The 15047-nt window shown below is 40.6% G+C and overlaps 1 protein-coding gene across 2 annotated transcripts in view; it reads left to right on the plus strand.

Moving 5' to 3' along the window:
• The window catches only part of fgfr3 (fibroblast growth factor receptor 3), an 84066-nt gene extending 78337 nt beyond the window's left edge, over positions 1 to 5729 (plus strand). For both annotated transcript variants that reach the window (XM_069662142.1, XM_069662143.1), the window contains exon 17: positions 58 to 5729. In XM_069662142.1, the coding sequence (XP_069518243.1) occupies positions 58 to 222 (165 nt within the window). In that variant the 3' untranslated portion in view covers positions 223 to 5729. The remainder of the gene's footprint in view (positions 1 to 57) is intronic.
• The last annotated feature ends 9318 nt before the right edge of the window (positions 5730 to 15047 follow it).

A 15047-nucleotide genomic window follows, 5' to 3' on the forward strand; every position in this document is an offset into this window, starting at 1 on the left:
CCACAGAGTTATCTGACAGTGACACTCCAGTCTGACCCCTGACCTCTCCTCTGACAGGAGTACCTGGACCTGGCGGTGCCCTTCGAGCAGTACTCGCCCACCTGTCAGGACTCCAACAGCACCTGCTCCTCAGGAGACGACTCGGTTTTCGCCCACGACCCGCTGCCTGACGAGCCCTGTCTTCCCAAACAGCTCCCCAGTAACGGGGTGATCAGGACATAAAACCTGAGCTGGGGAGGAGGAGGAGGAGGAGCAGGATGGAGGGCTGGGGGGGGGTTTGAACTTTAACCTCCTCGCTGACAAACACCTCTCAGTGACTCCGTGAGATGTGGGAATTCAAACTCTGCATGCAATACTTCCACGGCTCTTCGATTCGTCTTAAACTCCTCCTCTTCCTCCTCCTCCCCGAAAGACTCCTGGAACATTGAAGGATTATTTTTTGCCGTTGAACCATGTTTGTGATCTTCTTTTCAGAAATGAAATTCTATTTTTGTACTCGGGCCAGTCTTTTCTTACGGACAATCTGTGGGGTGAAACCATTCCGTGCCTACTGGGATAAAATAAAACCTCCTGAGACTTACAGAAGGACAAAGAGGTGAATAAAGGAGGACATGAAGGGCATTGGTCAGCGGCTGGTTGGCGATCCAGTAGGCGAGGACCTCAGATTTTTATCCCCTCGTCTGCACGGAGCCTCAGATCGCTTTAAAAAGTGTGCGATCTTTCAGAAAATCCAGCGAAGAAACCAGCAAAGCCAGAATCAACTCGATGATGGGACTCGTTCTTCCGAAGACTCAGTCGCTTGTTTCAGCTTTTACAGAAGACGTTTAACAAACGGAGGATCACCTGAGCATTAAAATGTGTTTTCACATCAATTCGTCACATTTTAGCTTCCCGGAAAAACACTTTTGTGATAATCATGGAACAAAATCCTCATCCAACGTGAGGCGAAGTTTCAGGGCCATTCAGTAATTAGTACAGGGAGGTTCGGAGGGTTTTTTATGTATCTAGAAAATGATTTATTGTAAATATATAAATGAAAATATGTATCATATTGCTGTCCACAGCCATGTACTTAAAAGACAAAAAATTACATTTTTTAAAGTATTGTTTTTAGGATGGAAGCATTGCAATCTAGAAGACACTGTCACGGAAGTGTAAATCATTTAATCGTTTAAAGTGATACAGAAAAGGTTTATTTGAATAATTAACGTGTATATTTGTAAAGATATTTATAGACTTAACATGTGGTTCTTAAGTTGGAAAGGATAGTTTAGATTTTAGTACTGTACGCAAAGATTTTTATTTCAATTTTTTTTTGTAACTTATTTTACAACGGAACTGCGACGTTATTTTTCACAACTGGTAGACTCCTCTGGTTTTTGATCCATCTTTTTTTTCTTTGTTTACACTTTTAAGAATTAAGAATGTATGACAGAGGTGAAGATGATTTTTGAGAGCGAGTGTGATTCGACCGCCAGAAGGCACGCCGCGTGAACTGAAGGCTCCTGCTGAAGGGAGACGGACGTTTTCCGCTGAGTTCAAACTCTGGTGTGGAAAGTTGACGTTTGCAATATGAAAGCAACGATTAACTCTTGCTGGGCAAGAAATAGCAGCGCTTCGAGTTATGTACCAGAGAGGCCTTTTAGTATGACTGAAGTACTTAAAGACATATTGAATACAACAACAACTAGCTGTGAAGAAGCCTTCAGAGAACCTCAGCAGCCTTTTTAATGAAATGCTGTTAGCATAAGTTAGCTTAATTGCTACTTCCTTTGCTACCTATATCACTACACATCCAAATCCCCCACAAAGGAGCAAAGAAATGACCATAGTGTGAACGCAAAACTTAAAACACTTGTTAGCATAGATGCTAAAGTATTAGCTGACGTAAAGGAAACCGCATAGTAGAATAGTCTGTTCGTAAATGAGTGAGTAATCTCAGAAACAACACTAGCAATTAACTACATTTCCCAGAATTCTTTTTCAGAAGTCAGCAAAGAAAGTGCTGGAACTTTTTGCTGTCAGAAAATGTCAAAACATTCAGGACAACGAGTGGCAGAGAATTTTAAGAGCAAACTGAGTGAAAGGAAAGTTAACGCCCAAGTTCTTTAAGCTTACGCTGTGTTTAGCTGCAATGCATTCTGGGGGTTTGAGTCCTGTTAGAGTGTGAGAATTTGTTTCTGCTCCAGAATTGATTTACCATTGATTTGCATGCATACATTTAATAGGATACACAAAATGACAAAAGTAACCATATCTCCATGATGTGGCGTTTTCTTGAACAGGGTCAAAGGTCAATTATAGGTAGACTTTTTTCATTTAAAGGTCTCTCTGAAGGCTTTAAACTTTTATATAGTAACAGAAAGGTCACAGGGTCAAAGTAACAAGCTGTGTGCTGTGTCATAGAGACACTCCACACCTGTGTGGATAAAAGCTTCAGCTTGAAGGCAGACATGTAAAGCTGTTATGTCCTTTTGTGCTTGAGCGTTACTAAAAAAAAACCTGCCCAGACGCTTGAGATTTTATCGCTGCTCTATAGTATTAAAACTGAAATGAAGGCATGCTGTGTGATTTCACACAGCAAAAAAAGAATATATACAGTATATGTGTTGGTTTGTTAAAGGAGACTCTGAAGTCTGTGGTGGATCCTTCCTCAAGCTTAAAAATAAAAGTGCCAAATTAGTCTTAAAAGTCTATTTCACCGAGTTCTCCAGATCTCTGAACCAAAAACTGCACTGTCGAATGTAGGCGGGCGGAGGGTTCTTGTGCAGGGAAGGATCATGGGATTGCCAAATGGATATGTACCCTTTTTTTTTATGCAGTCGTATCTCCAGCTGACCCCAAAAAGGCGTAAGGGTTGAAATGTTTACAGAGTCTGTTTTTAGCAAAGTCACAAAAGGGAAAGCAACATTCACGTGGCATTGAAGGGTTCAGAATCATGATTCACTCGCTGCTAAATGGAAACAGTGTTAACTCTTCACCGTGCAAAGGCCTCACTCCAATGTGTGACCTGAATTTATGTAGAGAAATGTATGGTAATTACCCAACAAGACTGTGTCAGTACTTAAAGAAATCTTCCCAATATTTAAAGTACTTAAAAGAGTGAACATTTGTATTTACTTGCATTGCTACACTGGGAGATTTTTACGTTTTAAGCACCAAATTATCTACTTTTTTTATTGGTATAGGCATGGGGAAAAGGCCTTTGCAAAGTAAAAGGTTACACTTATTTGTGTTATATCTGTTTTTAGTACAGTTTTGTAGTTTTGGCCCAAATCTATAAAGTGCCTGGAACAATTTAGTGAACAAAAAGGAGATTAATTGGTTGATTTTGGTCACAGTTTGAATGTATAAATGCAAAAAAACATAAAAATAAAGAAGCAGTTCTCACTAGAAGCAGGCTATGTACATATTAGTCTGATTTTTTCCCCCCAAGTAAACAAGACAAGAAGGCACTTGTGTAAAGTTTGGATGGATCTAATGAAACGGATGCTGTTTTGTTTTATTTATTCTTCCATGCTGGGTAAAAGCTTTCCCTATGGTGAGAGCATTTTTATTCGTAGCTGTCTGCTTTTCAGTGTTGTTTTTCATTAAAGAGCCAGAAGATGATGTTGATGTAGAGTAGTCATTTTACTTAATGCTGTTGCTCCCCATCATGCTTTGCCCCTGGCTTAATTTATCTTTTATTTTGTTTCACTTTATTTTACTTTATTTGAAAGCCCTCCCTGGCCGTATTTCTTCATATTTGTCGAGCTTTTCCCTCTTGGCGATTGAAGCCTCGGTCTCTCTGTTAGATCACATTTAAAAAGGGATGTGTTGTTTTTAATATCCGTCTGAATGATGGCAACAAAAGTAGACCATTACTGCATGTTCCTAAATGCTGGGTATTAATAAGAAAGGAAACATGGCCCGCTGATGGCACACAGCTCATGGAAGTGACGTAAAAAACCTAAGCACTCGACTGCAGCAATTCAGGTCAAAGTAGCACTACTTAGACTCATTAATCAGTCATATCTTAACCCCCAGACATAGCAGAAATACTTTTAGATAAAGTCTGACTAACAAATAATGATTTCATTGGAAATAAAGTCCAAAATTCCAGTTTGAATTCTCTTTAAAAATAAGCTCCTTTTTACCCGGGAATCGCCCCATTTTTACTGTTCAAGTAAAACTACTTTATAAGAGCTATTAAAGGCTAATTCTGCTAATAGCTAATGCTATTGAGCTTGTACTTTTAAACGTTTGAAATTGCCATAAAGTTAAGAAATAATTATAATAATATTCAAGCTTCTAGACTGGTGTTTACCTGGGACATCTGTTAACCTTGCGTTCGAGGGCCGGCGCTAAGAGACATGCTGTCAGTTAGTGCGGTGAGCTAGGCTACTAGCTTGACAGACATAGTCCTGTACCTTAAAAAAGTTGGTTTACCCTTAGTGTAGCAACCCAACATAGTATTGCTTGTATGGCCTATCGTTAGTCGTATCTCTCTTTACAACAATTAAACATTTGGGAGAGACCAACTGTACTGCTAACTTTGTTTTTAGCTCCTAAACTGGAAGCTAGCATGACAAGCTGGCAGGCGCTAATATAGCCTACCTTGCTAACAACAGCACTGATTACAGCTAGATATTACCTTCTTTGTGTTTTTTCAACAACTTGCCAAAACTACAGATCAAGTATACATTTTATTGGACAGAAATGACACAGGATACATAATTTGTTCTAGAAAATAAGACTGTTGTATGTTTCCGAATTGTGATGCTGCGTTACCGATTAAAAAAGGGAAATGCGAATTATTTTGATCAGCAAAAAATCAGTTGCTACAATGCAAAAAATGTCAGTATCAGCCTTGAGAATCCAGGACATTTGTGTTGCTCTACAGACAAATGATAAAAACAACAAATCCTTTTAATAATAAAGAACTAAATGAATAAACACCCCGGCCTCAGCAGGGAGGGCCTCTTACTGTATGTACAGTCACACCTCGGCCTCTAACCACCTGTCGTCTCCACTCTGACTGACGTATTTATTCTCTTTTCCGTTCAACTAAAAGAAAATCAGGATTGAAGATGAAGCTGGGATGAGAGTGTCTGACATGCGCTCGTCTCATGTTTGCGTTTATTATATTTTCCAGGTTGGAATGGTTAGTGTTCACACAGCTCTCCTCTGTTTCTCATCCCGTTTTCATTTTACCATGCAGCTCTAACCTGACAATGTTAGTCCAGATTAATTTATAGTGTGAAATATGCTTTTATGTCGCTGATGTACATGAGTAGAGTTTTATGTAGCTGTGTGAGCTATTTTGTAAGAATCTTAGAGAGGAAATGATTTTCATACACAGTTTATTTTATTTCCGACACGTTTTATTTTGCATTCCACATCAGGTGTTTTACGTGAGACGAATTCATGTTTTTTCTCCACTCCCACATAATTTATTTTCCTCCCTCTGTACTCATGTTTCTAACATAGAAAGGTGGAACTAACCATTTGGCATTATGTGATTTTTTTTTTTTCATTTTTAATTCATAGTTTGTTTGTTGCAATGTACCTGTTTTGATCATGATGAATCCTCTGTAACATTCCACCACAACAACCCCTCTGGGCAAACGTCTCCCACTGGGAAAAAACAACTCTCTCTCTCTCTGTCTCTCTTTCTCTCTCTCTCTCTCTTTCTGTGCCTGACAAACTATGCTGTCAAAAAAGGTTTTCAATAAACATGTTATAATAGCGTTCGCTGTCATCGGTGTGTCTGTCACTGAGAGCAAGTATTTGGGAAAACAAACCGATCCGGTGGCGAAAAACAAGTCAAACAAAAAAAGCCAGACAGACTTTGTGATTCATGCGGAACACATCAGAAGTTTAGAAGTTTATGTTAATGAAATGAAACCAAAATATCACAGAACACACACGTCACTGAGTTTGTTTGCCGAGTGTCTCGGTTTGTTTTGTCTGAACTCTTTGTTTGTACAGTCGCAGATATCAAGGTTTGTTTTCCTTCTACACAAACTAGCTGTCGGTTTAACTGAATATAAACAAGCTGTGGAAAAGGACGGCGCACATCATAACAAGGCTAAGGAACAGCTCTGCTAGTAGCTCAGCAAGGCCGTACATTGGCACAGACAATGACGAAGCTAACATGCTGATGTTAAGCTAGGCTATACCCATAGACTTTTTTTCTGCTTGTATCTATCGTATCACTTCAACCAAATCCTGTTGCCTTTTGGATTAAGCCTGGAATTACCATGACCTGGATGGCTGAGAACCTTCAAAGATATGGTATGACTTTTTTCCACATTTTAATTGCGCTAGCAAGCATGCTAACATTTGCTAATTAACACCGAACACAAAGTGCAACTGAGGCTGAAGAGATATTTAGTCAAAGTATTACAAATTACAAAGTTGAATTCTGAGTTAGTTATGACACTAAGACACCAGGTTGTGTAGCAACTCTTATAAATGTCAGGCCTATGGAGATGATGGACCTAAAGTCCGATTATCACCAAAGTTGTCGGATTCATCCTCCTGGGCCCATGACAATTACCCCACTCCATTTAATAGTGGATATCTCAGGCCAGGTGGCAAACTGAACACTCAGACCAAACAACCTACGGTCCCGTCCCTAAGGCCATCCTACAAGCATTGCTAAAAATACAGTATGGCTCAAAGGTCTACTTACCAGCTTTCTGAGCTTCTGCAATTAGTTGAGTCTACAACAGTCTATGATGCTCTGACCTTTCTATCTTCATGTAAATTAACGACAGCCCCCCTGAGCCAGCTCTGTTTACACAATAATGACCAAAAGTTCAGGTTGAAACCTTAACTATGTATTGAGGCACGGGGTCTAGAAGTCACCTTGAGGCTCCCAGGCAATGAGGTTCCAGGTTGTTACTACATCAGGCCACCATAGCTGCCTCACAGAACTTATATCAGCACATAACCCTCCCTAAAACTAACTTGTCTTGTTAACAGTTCATTTCCTTAAACAGAATGGACAAATAAGCTATTGCATGTGATTTAGGAAGTTGAAGAGGTGCGGGTAGACTTTTTTTTTTTTTAACTTAAAGTCGAGGTGAAATGAAAAATGTCATTTTAATCCTTTTAGATCACATCCCCGGTAATATTGTGCATCTATTTGACAATATAGGCCAAAAAAAATACAGAAAATCAATTTCTTCGTATTCTTATATGAAAATCCGATCATTTTTTCTTCCGGTAAAACTAAATTTCACGCGTGCTTACGTAAGTTAGCACCAAACAATTTCAACCAATCAATCTACAAACATTTAGCCGCAGAGCACCAAGAACGCTCGGTCAGTTAGCTAGCTACTGCGCTGTGGAGAACGTCTGTCTACGCCCACTTCTCAACGATCAAATCAAATCCCTCTAATGATATGTCCCGCCTGCACGTCCTGTTTCACTCGGAAATACGTCACGATACGGAAGCTAGGTACTCTCGAAATGCCGTTTCAGCTCGGCTGTGAGGAACTTTTGGTTTGTGTTGATTTTGGCGCCCCCTGTGGACAAAGCCGTACCTCTTATCGCTTTGTTTATTTTGTCCTGTACATGTTTAAGTGGTGGTTTTTAACATAAAATCTCACCCTGCTTTCTTTAACAGTCATATGTATCACTCACTTTAAATTTCTACCATGGAAAACGTAAACAAAGGCAGCATGCAGTTAATCGCTTCATCTGACACCTACCCCCCCGCCAGCAGTTTCAGGCATTAAAAATAACTATATAGAAATAATCAGTCTTGTCGCTGATGGTCTGGTTTGCTTTTGTAGGTCATACAGAGTCATCAGAATTAATTTCAGTCTGTTTCATAACCAATGAAAAACTCCTCACAGGAGCTTTAAGAGAGAGACAAGCTAGCTGACACCTCTGCTTACAGTCTTTATGCTAAATCTATGCTAATTACAGCTGTATACTTAATGAACCAAATTTCAAATGTGCAGCTGCTTAAACGATGATTTCTTGGCTATGTAACCCCTCATCTGGGCTTCTACATATTTAAGTTTGAGTGTGTTTATATATTTCTCAAGAACAAGTATTTGAGGCTGTCTTGGTTCAAACTCTGACTATTGCAGCATTTGTAAACACATGATCAAATATCTAGTCTGATGTCCTCATCTGATCTGATTGCTTGCATATGAACACAATTTTAATTCAGACTGATTTACAGCAGTTAATTTCAAGACAGCATTAAAAGTTTAAAATCTACATTTTTCAGAAACGTACTTAAATACATGCATAAGGCTGGCGTTCAGGGTAAGTGAACTCAATCACAAAACAAACTGCTATATAACTGTAAATCAAAGCTGTATTCGTCTTTAAACTGCAGCAGGAAATGCAGGCAGCACAGATTTCTGCCCCCAGTTCCTGTTGATTCTGTCACACAGTGAACAAATTAGCCTCTCATAGCATCTTAACTGCTCTTTAATCACAGAAAGTCTTTGCCTCTCCGTCTTTGTTTGCTGAGTACAGTTCCACGCCCTCCCTCGCCGCCTTGCTGGCTGCCGCTCAGTAAATGGCTGGTAGGAGGGGAGGACTGGGGTCTCTTTTGGGGGGTACTAAAGCCACTCGGCCCGGGTGGGAGGGCAAAGCTGGACAGTGACAGAGGGAGAGAGAGGGGTCTATGTATTCAGGCTTTTGGCCCTCAGCCCGTCTCAAGTGCGTCCTGAGGGGAACATCCTGCCCCTCGTTGGAACTTCCTCGGCCGGCTGAAGTGGCCCATTCACGGAGGTCTTGTGAGGGGGGCTTGTTTTCGCTGCTAAATGGATGTTTCTGTTTCAGAGGTGTTTGCGCTGGTGGACGCTTTCCATTCCAGCCCCCTCTGCCTCCTCCTCCTTCCTCAACCCCATTCCCCCTTTTTCTTTTGCTCCTTTACCCCAATTCCTCCACCCCACTCCGCTCTCTGCTCACGATTGGCTGTTGGTCATCAGTCCCACTCTCTCCCTTTGTAGGTGGCCGTACGACCTTTAAACCACCCCTTATCCAGCCTACCATGAGAGGAGGAGGAGCTGGAGAGTAGAGGTGTGTCCGCAAAGAAGCTATTAATTGATGGGTTAAACTGATTAAGTTAAGGTCACTTTACAACAAGAATAGTTTCTTTCTTAAACTCTTCATAGCAAAGGTTGTTAACAGCACAAGATTTCAATTTAAAATCATGACAAACTAAAGTAAGACTTGAAAGCAGACATCCTTCCAAGAACAAAAAGATCTGTAAGTTCTCAGATCATTCTGTCAAGTGTCTGTCAAACTATATTAAACTTATCAAACAAATATAAAACTTTAAAGAGGCCAAAGCTCAAAGTCAAACATATTGCCAAACTCACAGCCAGTGTGGTCAAAAAAATAGTACAGCAAAAGTAGCTTGTACGGCTTGTGATCAGCTGGCATTAACATGCTAGCAGATTAGCTCCACAGTGCTAGCTAACTTTTGTGCTAACTGTTGTGCTCTCTGTGTACGAGCGTCTGTACGATACACAGTCAAATATTAGTTGACTGTATGTTTCTACTTCATTAAAACTAGCATAGTGAAAAACTTACAGCCCTTACATACTTGGAAAATGCTCTAGTTTGTGCGGCTGCTGTTCAAGCAACAACCAAGATGGCTGCCGCTGACGTGGCTAAAGTGTGATTCACAGACTAGCCTATGTCACACGTACTGTTTAGTTGCACTTATTTGCTGTAGAAGTGATAGGCTACTTTGCCAATCAGTCTAGTGATGTCAGGGTACAGCTCCCAGTAACAAAGAACAAGGTCAACCACATGCTAGTAGATCAGCTAGCTAGTTTTTGTGATTACTTGGCTAACCCTGGCCATCCGTCATGTGAGCCTTGCTGTAAAAGATCGCCCATTCCTCCGAAGTCCCCTCTTTTTAAAGCTCCTGTGAGAGCTGGTTAGTTAGCGACAAGATTGATTCTATCTTTATAGTTATTTTTAATGCCTGTAACTACTGCCAAAAGTCTTTTTTCAAAATTTTCCACAGCAAAGATTCTTATTGTCATTCTCATCTTGTATGATGTAGAGGACAAGATGAGCAAAGAGATAAGAGGTACCACTTTCTCCACAGGGGAAGCCAAAAGTACCCCGGCTGTAATGTGTAGTTTCTTAAAGATGAATGAAAGGAAACCTATATAAGAAATCCCGCTTAGAAACAGTTGCTAGGGGTACACGTGCTAGCTAGAAAAGGCTATTTTAATATGTGCTCTAAATGTAAGAACGTTGCATTTTGTGGCTGCTACTGTACTCCCCAATTTAAAAGAAAAGAACAAACAGAGAAAGTGATCCAGACAACATGAAAGTTTTCTAGAAGATTCTTATGACTCCAGACGGGCCGAGCCAGGAGGCCTAACCCACGCTGAAAAGCTCAGCCATTTTTATCGCTGTCTGGCTTCATGTGCTGCCAAGAAGCACTTTAATTGTTTCCCATTCAGTCAAAGCCACAAAGCTTCAGTCGTTCCAGTATACACAAACTTCTGCCCTTTTTTTGCACACAACTGAAAATAATTGCAACTTTCAGGCTGGCTTTGAAAGAGCAGCCTTGTGTGTTTCGCACAGTTTGAAGTTATTTTGGTGAGTCAACAGTCAGACCGAAGAAAATCAAAGATGGCTGCTGAGTGGCCGGACTGTTTGTCTCATCATGAGGTTTCTGTGTCGGAGGCCATTGTGCAAGAGTGGTGTGTGTGTATGTGTGTTCATGTTTTGGTCACGTTGTGGGGACCAATCATGTTTTCACAGTCACATTGTGGGGACACGCCTTTCTTATGGGGACCAAATGCAAGTCCCCATAACGTAAACATTACTTTTTTGGATGAAGACTGGGTTTACATGTGTGTGTATGTGCGAGTGTGTTGTTTTGTGTGTGTGTTTGTGTCAGCAACAGTGGGCTCCAGCGTCTGTAGATCTTTGCAGGTCAATAGTTTTATGTGTTTACGTTGCATATCTATGTGTGTGATAAGCGTGAGACCTAGTTTATATTTCTGTGTGACTGCATGTTTTTTTGTCCTGATGTATGTGTCAGTGAAAGTGTGTTTGATTGTTTGTGTGTTGGTCTAAAGTTTTAAGTGGCACTGCGCATCTATTTGTGTGTGAGGGTGTGTGTAAGCGTGGGAGTATATTGGTTCGTGTGTGTGTGTATGTGTGTGTGTGGGTACTAAGTTCCTGAAACTGGACCTTGGTATGTTGTCACTGTAAGTGTGCCAAATCAGCGATTAACTGCGCTCCCTCCGAGACAGGCGTGTAGCCGAGTGACGTTCAGGAACAGGTGTGTGTAAAACAATCCGGTTTTCAGCGCTCCTTGGAGAACTCCAGTCCCACCGAGCAGCAGGAATAGACCTGATGATAGTTTAGGGACCAACATAGGTTTGTTTGCTGCTTAGGTTGTGGATGCCCCTCTGACAGCGGGGTTCTTCTCGGGTGTCAGTCAGAGATGCAACAATTGGTCTCCCATATTTTTAATCTGTATTCGTCTTTTTATTTAAAGACCAGGTAGAAACACAAAAAGGCAACCTGTGTAATGTTTGCAAATAAATCAAGCTCAGCGAAGAGTTATCTAAATTAAACTAAACATTTATTGTACATTTGGACATCATATTTGAAAACAATAAGAAAAGAAAGAAAGAGCTCAACCAATAGAACTTCACACTACATCAAGAGGAAATCCTTTTATGGAGAAAAGCCTTTACAGCCCCGCCCATTGTGTTTGATTGACAGGTGCAGGGATACCACAATGAGGGCTCGGCTTAGCGCACTGGAGACAAAACACTGTACAAACATTATAAAACAAATATTTATTAAATCTTTTGTAATGATGGCAATAGATGAATAACCTTCAACAAGAGACTTCCCTACGACAGTAAAACACTCAATTATATGTTCAATAAATTGAATTAAGTGGCTCTTATTAGCATAACTTTAAGCCTTAATATAATATGAATTGTTAAGTTCTATAAATTTTACCAAAGTATAGTTGTCATGATAAGTGAAATTAGCTTTATAGACCCAAACTGTTTTTGTACCCCACTGTAAACACGTTAAAATATACCATAAAGCTGTTTAATATGGATCTATATGGAGACTGACTCACTTTTGGAGCCAGCCTCAAGTGGCCATTTGAGGAACTGCAGTTTTGGCACGACTGATACAGCCACTGATTTTCCCACTTGGTAAAAGTCTGAATATTTCAATTATATATTGCTATAAGTGACTAGCAGCTGTAACTAATTGTAATACTTTGGATGGTTGTGTGAGGGGGTATAAGATCCGAAAACTATTTTCTAGTTTGGGGGAATTTTTTGCCTGTATTTAAGTGTGTTAAAAAATTTAACATATTCCTCCTGCTTGGTTTTGCTTTGTATCCAAAGCATTTAACTACTGTAACAAATTTCACAGCATGAGTATTTATGGACACCAGAAGTAGCAGAAGTCCATAAAACTCTTTGTCTCTGCAGCCAAAAGCAGCTCTGTCAAACAGCTGGACACAACTTTAACACATACGGCATTTCAATATAAACCTGACCGTAGAAATCAGTTTCATCTGACACGGTGATGTGTTGTTTTTAACCTCGGTCCAAAGAGCTATTCTTGGGAAACAGGTGGACAAAGATTCCAGCAACACTGATAGTTAATAATGATGGAGCCCTTCTGGGATACAGACACCTAAATAATGAATTAAATTAGATTTTCATTGTTTCTAGTGAACAAATAATTCATTAAAACTATAATTCAAAGCTATGTTCATTTGTTTTTGACCACAATGAGGCAGAAAGACTCCAAAGCAAACTTAAGCCTTGGTAAGAGCTCGAGAAAATATTTAAAAGTTGTTTAAACTAACAGTTCATCGACTGCAGATGATGAACTGTTGTTTGTGTGTAATAAATGTGAGTCAAAAAGTCCGTCTCCTCTTGTTTGATCTCCACTTGAGAAAAACATCTTGCTCATTAGCTGCCAGCTACGTGCTCACTTGTCTACTATTGGTGTTAGCCAGGTGGCAAATGAGGTTTTATTAGGGCGTTGACCTTTGCAGTGGTTGCAAGAAGTTTGTGTGTGCAAACTAATCACACTACTTAAATCTACTAACATTAGAGATATAAACTGGAAGATTTTCATTTAAATAAAAGTCTGTTAAGTCACTATCTATCGCCGAATGAGGTAACACAACGGTGATTGAGCCTATGGCCCACTGATGAAAGCCTTTGCATTTGCAGTATTACAGACTGGGTGTCTGTGGCGACTTTCGCAGAAAAGACAAGCAGCGCCCATTAAGTCACGAGTTTTCCATCAGCCAGCAGTGGTTGGTCTGCCAGAGAGGGTAGGCGGAGCTAAGCGGCTGCTTTTCCGCTCTCTGCAAGTGTTGCGAGTAAACAGTAATCTACTATGACCGAACAAACAAAGAAAAGATGGATGACTACAGATACTTCAACAAGAAGTGAAAATCCAAAGAAAAAGAAACAAACTCGACACTCAGATGAAGCAAACAGTCTAAAAAGGAAAGCGACCGTCAGCCAGGAAAATCAAGAGTTACAACCGGAGCCAACCGTGGACGTCACACATGCTACGCTGTTTTGGTATCTGGGAAGTGTGCTCCCGCAGTTACCGTTTCTCAACATAGGTGCCGCTGAAGAAAACAAAACTGAGATCTTCGAGATTACCACTTTAAGGCATAATACAGATGTAACATTCCAGTGTATTGGTTTTTTAATTTAAAAAAATAAGACTGGCAACATATAAATCTTCCATGCTTAATGTTTTAAGGACTCAAAAAGATGTATGTCCAAAGCCACAGTTTAAAAATATCAACAACCAACCTTTAACAACACAGCTCAGAAAGTTTGATTTAACATTAGATCTGCCTCTGACAGAGCAACTAGCCAATCATAGTTTAGGGTTTTAGGGTGGCATCTGGAATGGCCAAACAGATTTCAGGGGGGCCGGGCATGGGGTGGATGATTTCATTAAACAAATCTGTGAAAAATAAAGCTTGTGTAATTCTTAATATAGTGCCATGATGTGGTAGTACGACAGAAAGAAGACTAGCTCATTACTCACACACACACAGCCAAAATAAGGTTGAAACATAGTTCATAAAAAGGTCTCAAATGTCTCGCGGTGAATCATGTGGCACCAAAGTGCACACATTCTTGTACAGTGTGTCCTCAAAGGTATTCATGTTGTAGCACTAGTTTGAAAGAGGGACGGTCAAACCCTGCCTGCTCTCTCTCCTCCGCACTCCAGGCCATTGTTGCATAAAGAGGTCGTGCTTGTCAGCTTGCTGGTTTTGGAAAGTTCCAAAAAATGTCAGACACACACACACCCACCAAGACGTGGGGGAGGGGTCAATCTGCTTATAGTAAAGTAATCCGACAATCACTTAACTGAAAGCACGGTGACCTCTCACGTAGCAGACTACACCCTTTAGGTAACCGATGGTGCTTAAAACAACCCAATGAGTTATTAAAGGAGCAGGGTTTGACCTCAGTCTGTGCTGCAGCAGGGTGGCTGCTCCATTTCTCCTCTTGGTCGTCCTCCTTGGAGAGATTAGGAATACCATCGGCGGCCAGGACTCCCTCTGCCATTCCCATTTATGGAACATCTGTTCCATCTCCCTGGCCTTGTCTCTAATTGCTGGATTAGAGGGTGACGGGAAGGCCCTGGTTGTTGAGAGTCGTCTCTGAGCTGTTTTGACATGTTCACCCATGATGTGCGATCATGGGGGAAAAATGTTGGTCTGGGTCGTGGTATCTCAGTGTTCAATAGCATTTTGCGGGATGATTCAAGGGATAGGAGGGCCGGGCGTGTTTACGATTCCCTCTGGTCGTTTTCTCAGTGATTTACAGAGAGAGAGGTCATCCAAACACTTCATAACTCTCTGTGTGCGGCTCCGACTACAGTAAGACTCATGACGTTTCCATCTAAAGCATCCTGTTAACATTTACTATTTTCAAATCAAATGTCACAATGGATTAAAAGAAGTATAAAAGTAGGATGACACACATATTGCAGCACATCACCAAGCAACAGATTAATATTCATCTGACTGTGTT

Source organism: Semicossyphus pulcher, unplaced genomic scaffold (genome assembly GCF_022749685.1).
Source record: "Semicossyphus pulcher isolate SPU_LCO1_2020_fin unplaced genomic scaffold, fSemPul1.0.p SCAF_14, whole genome shotgun sequence".
Classification (NCBI taxonomy): Eukaryota; Metazoa; Chordata; class Actinopteri; order Labriformes; family Labridae; genus Semicossyphus; species Semicossyphus pulcher.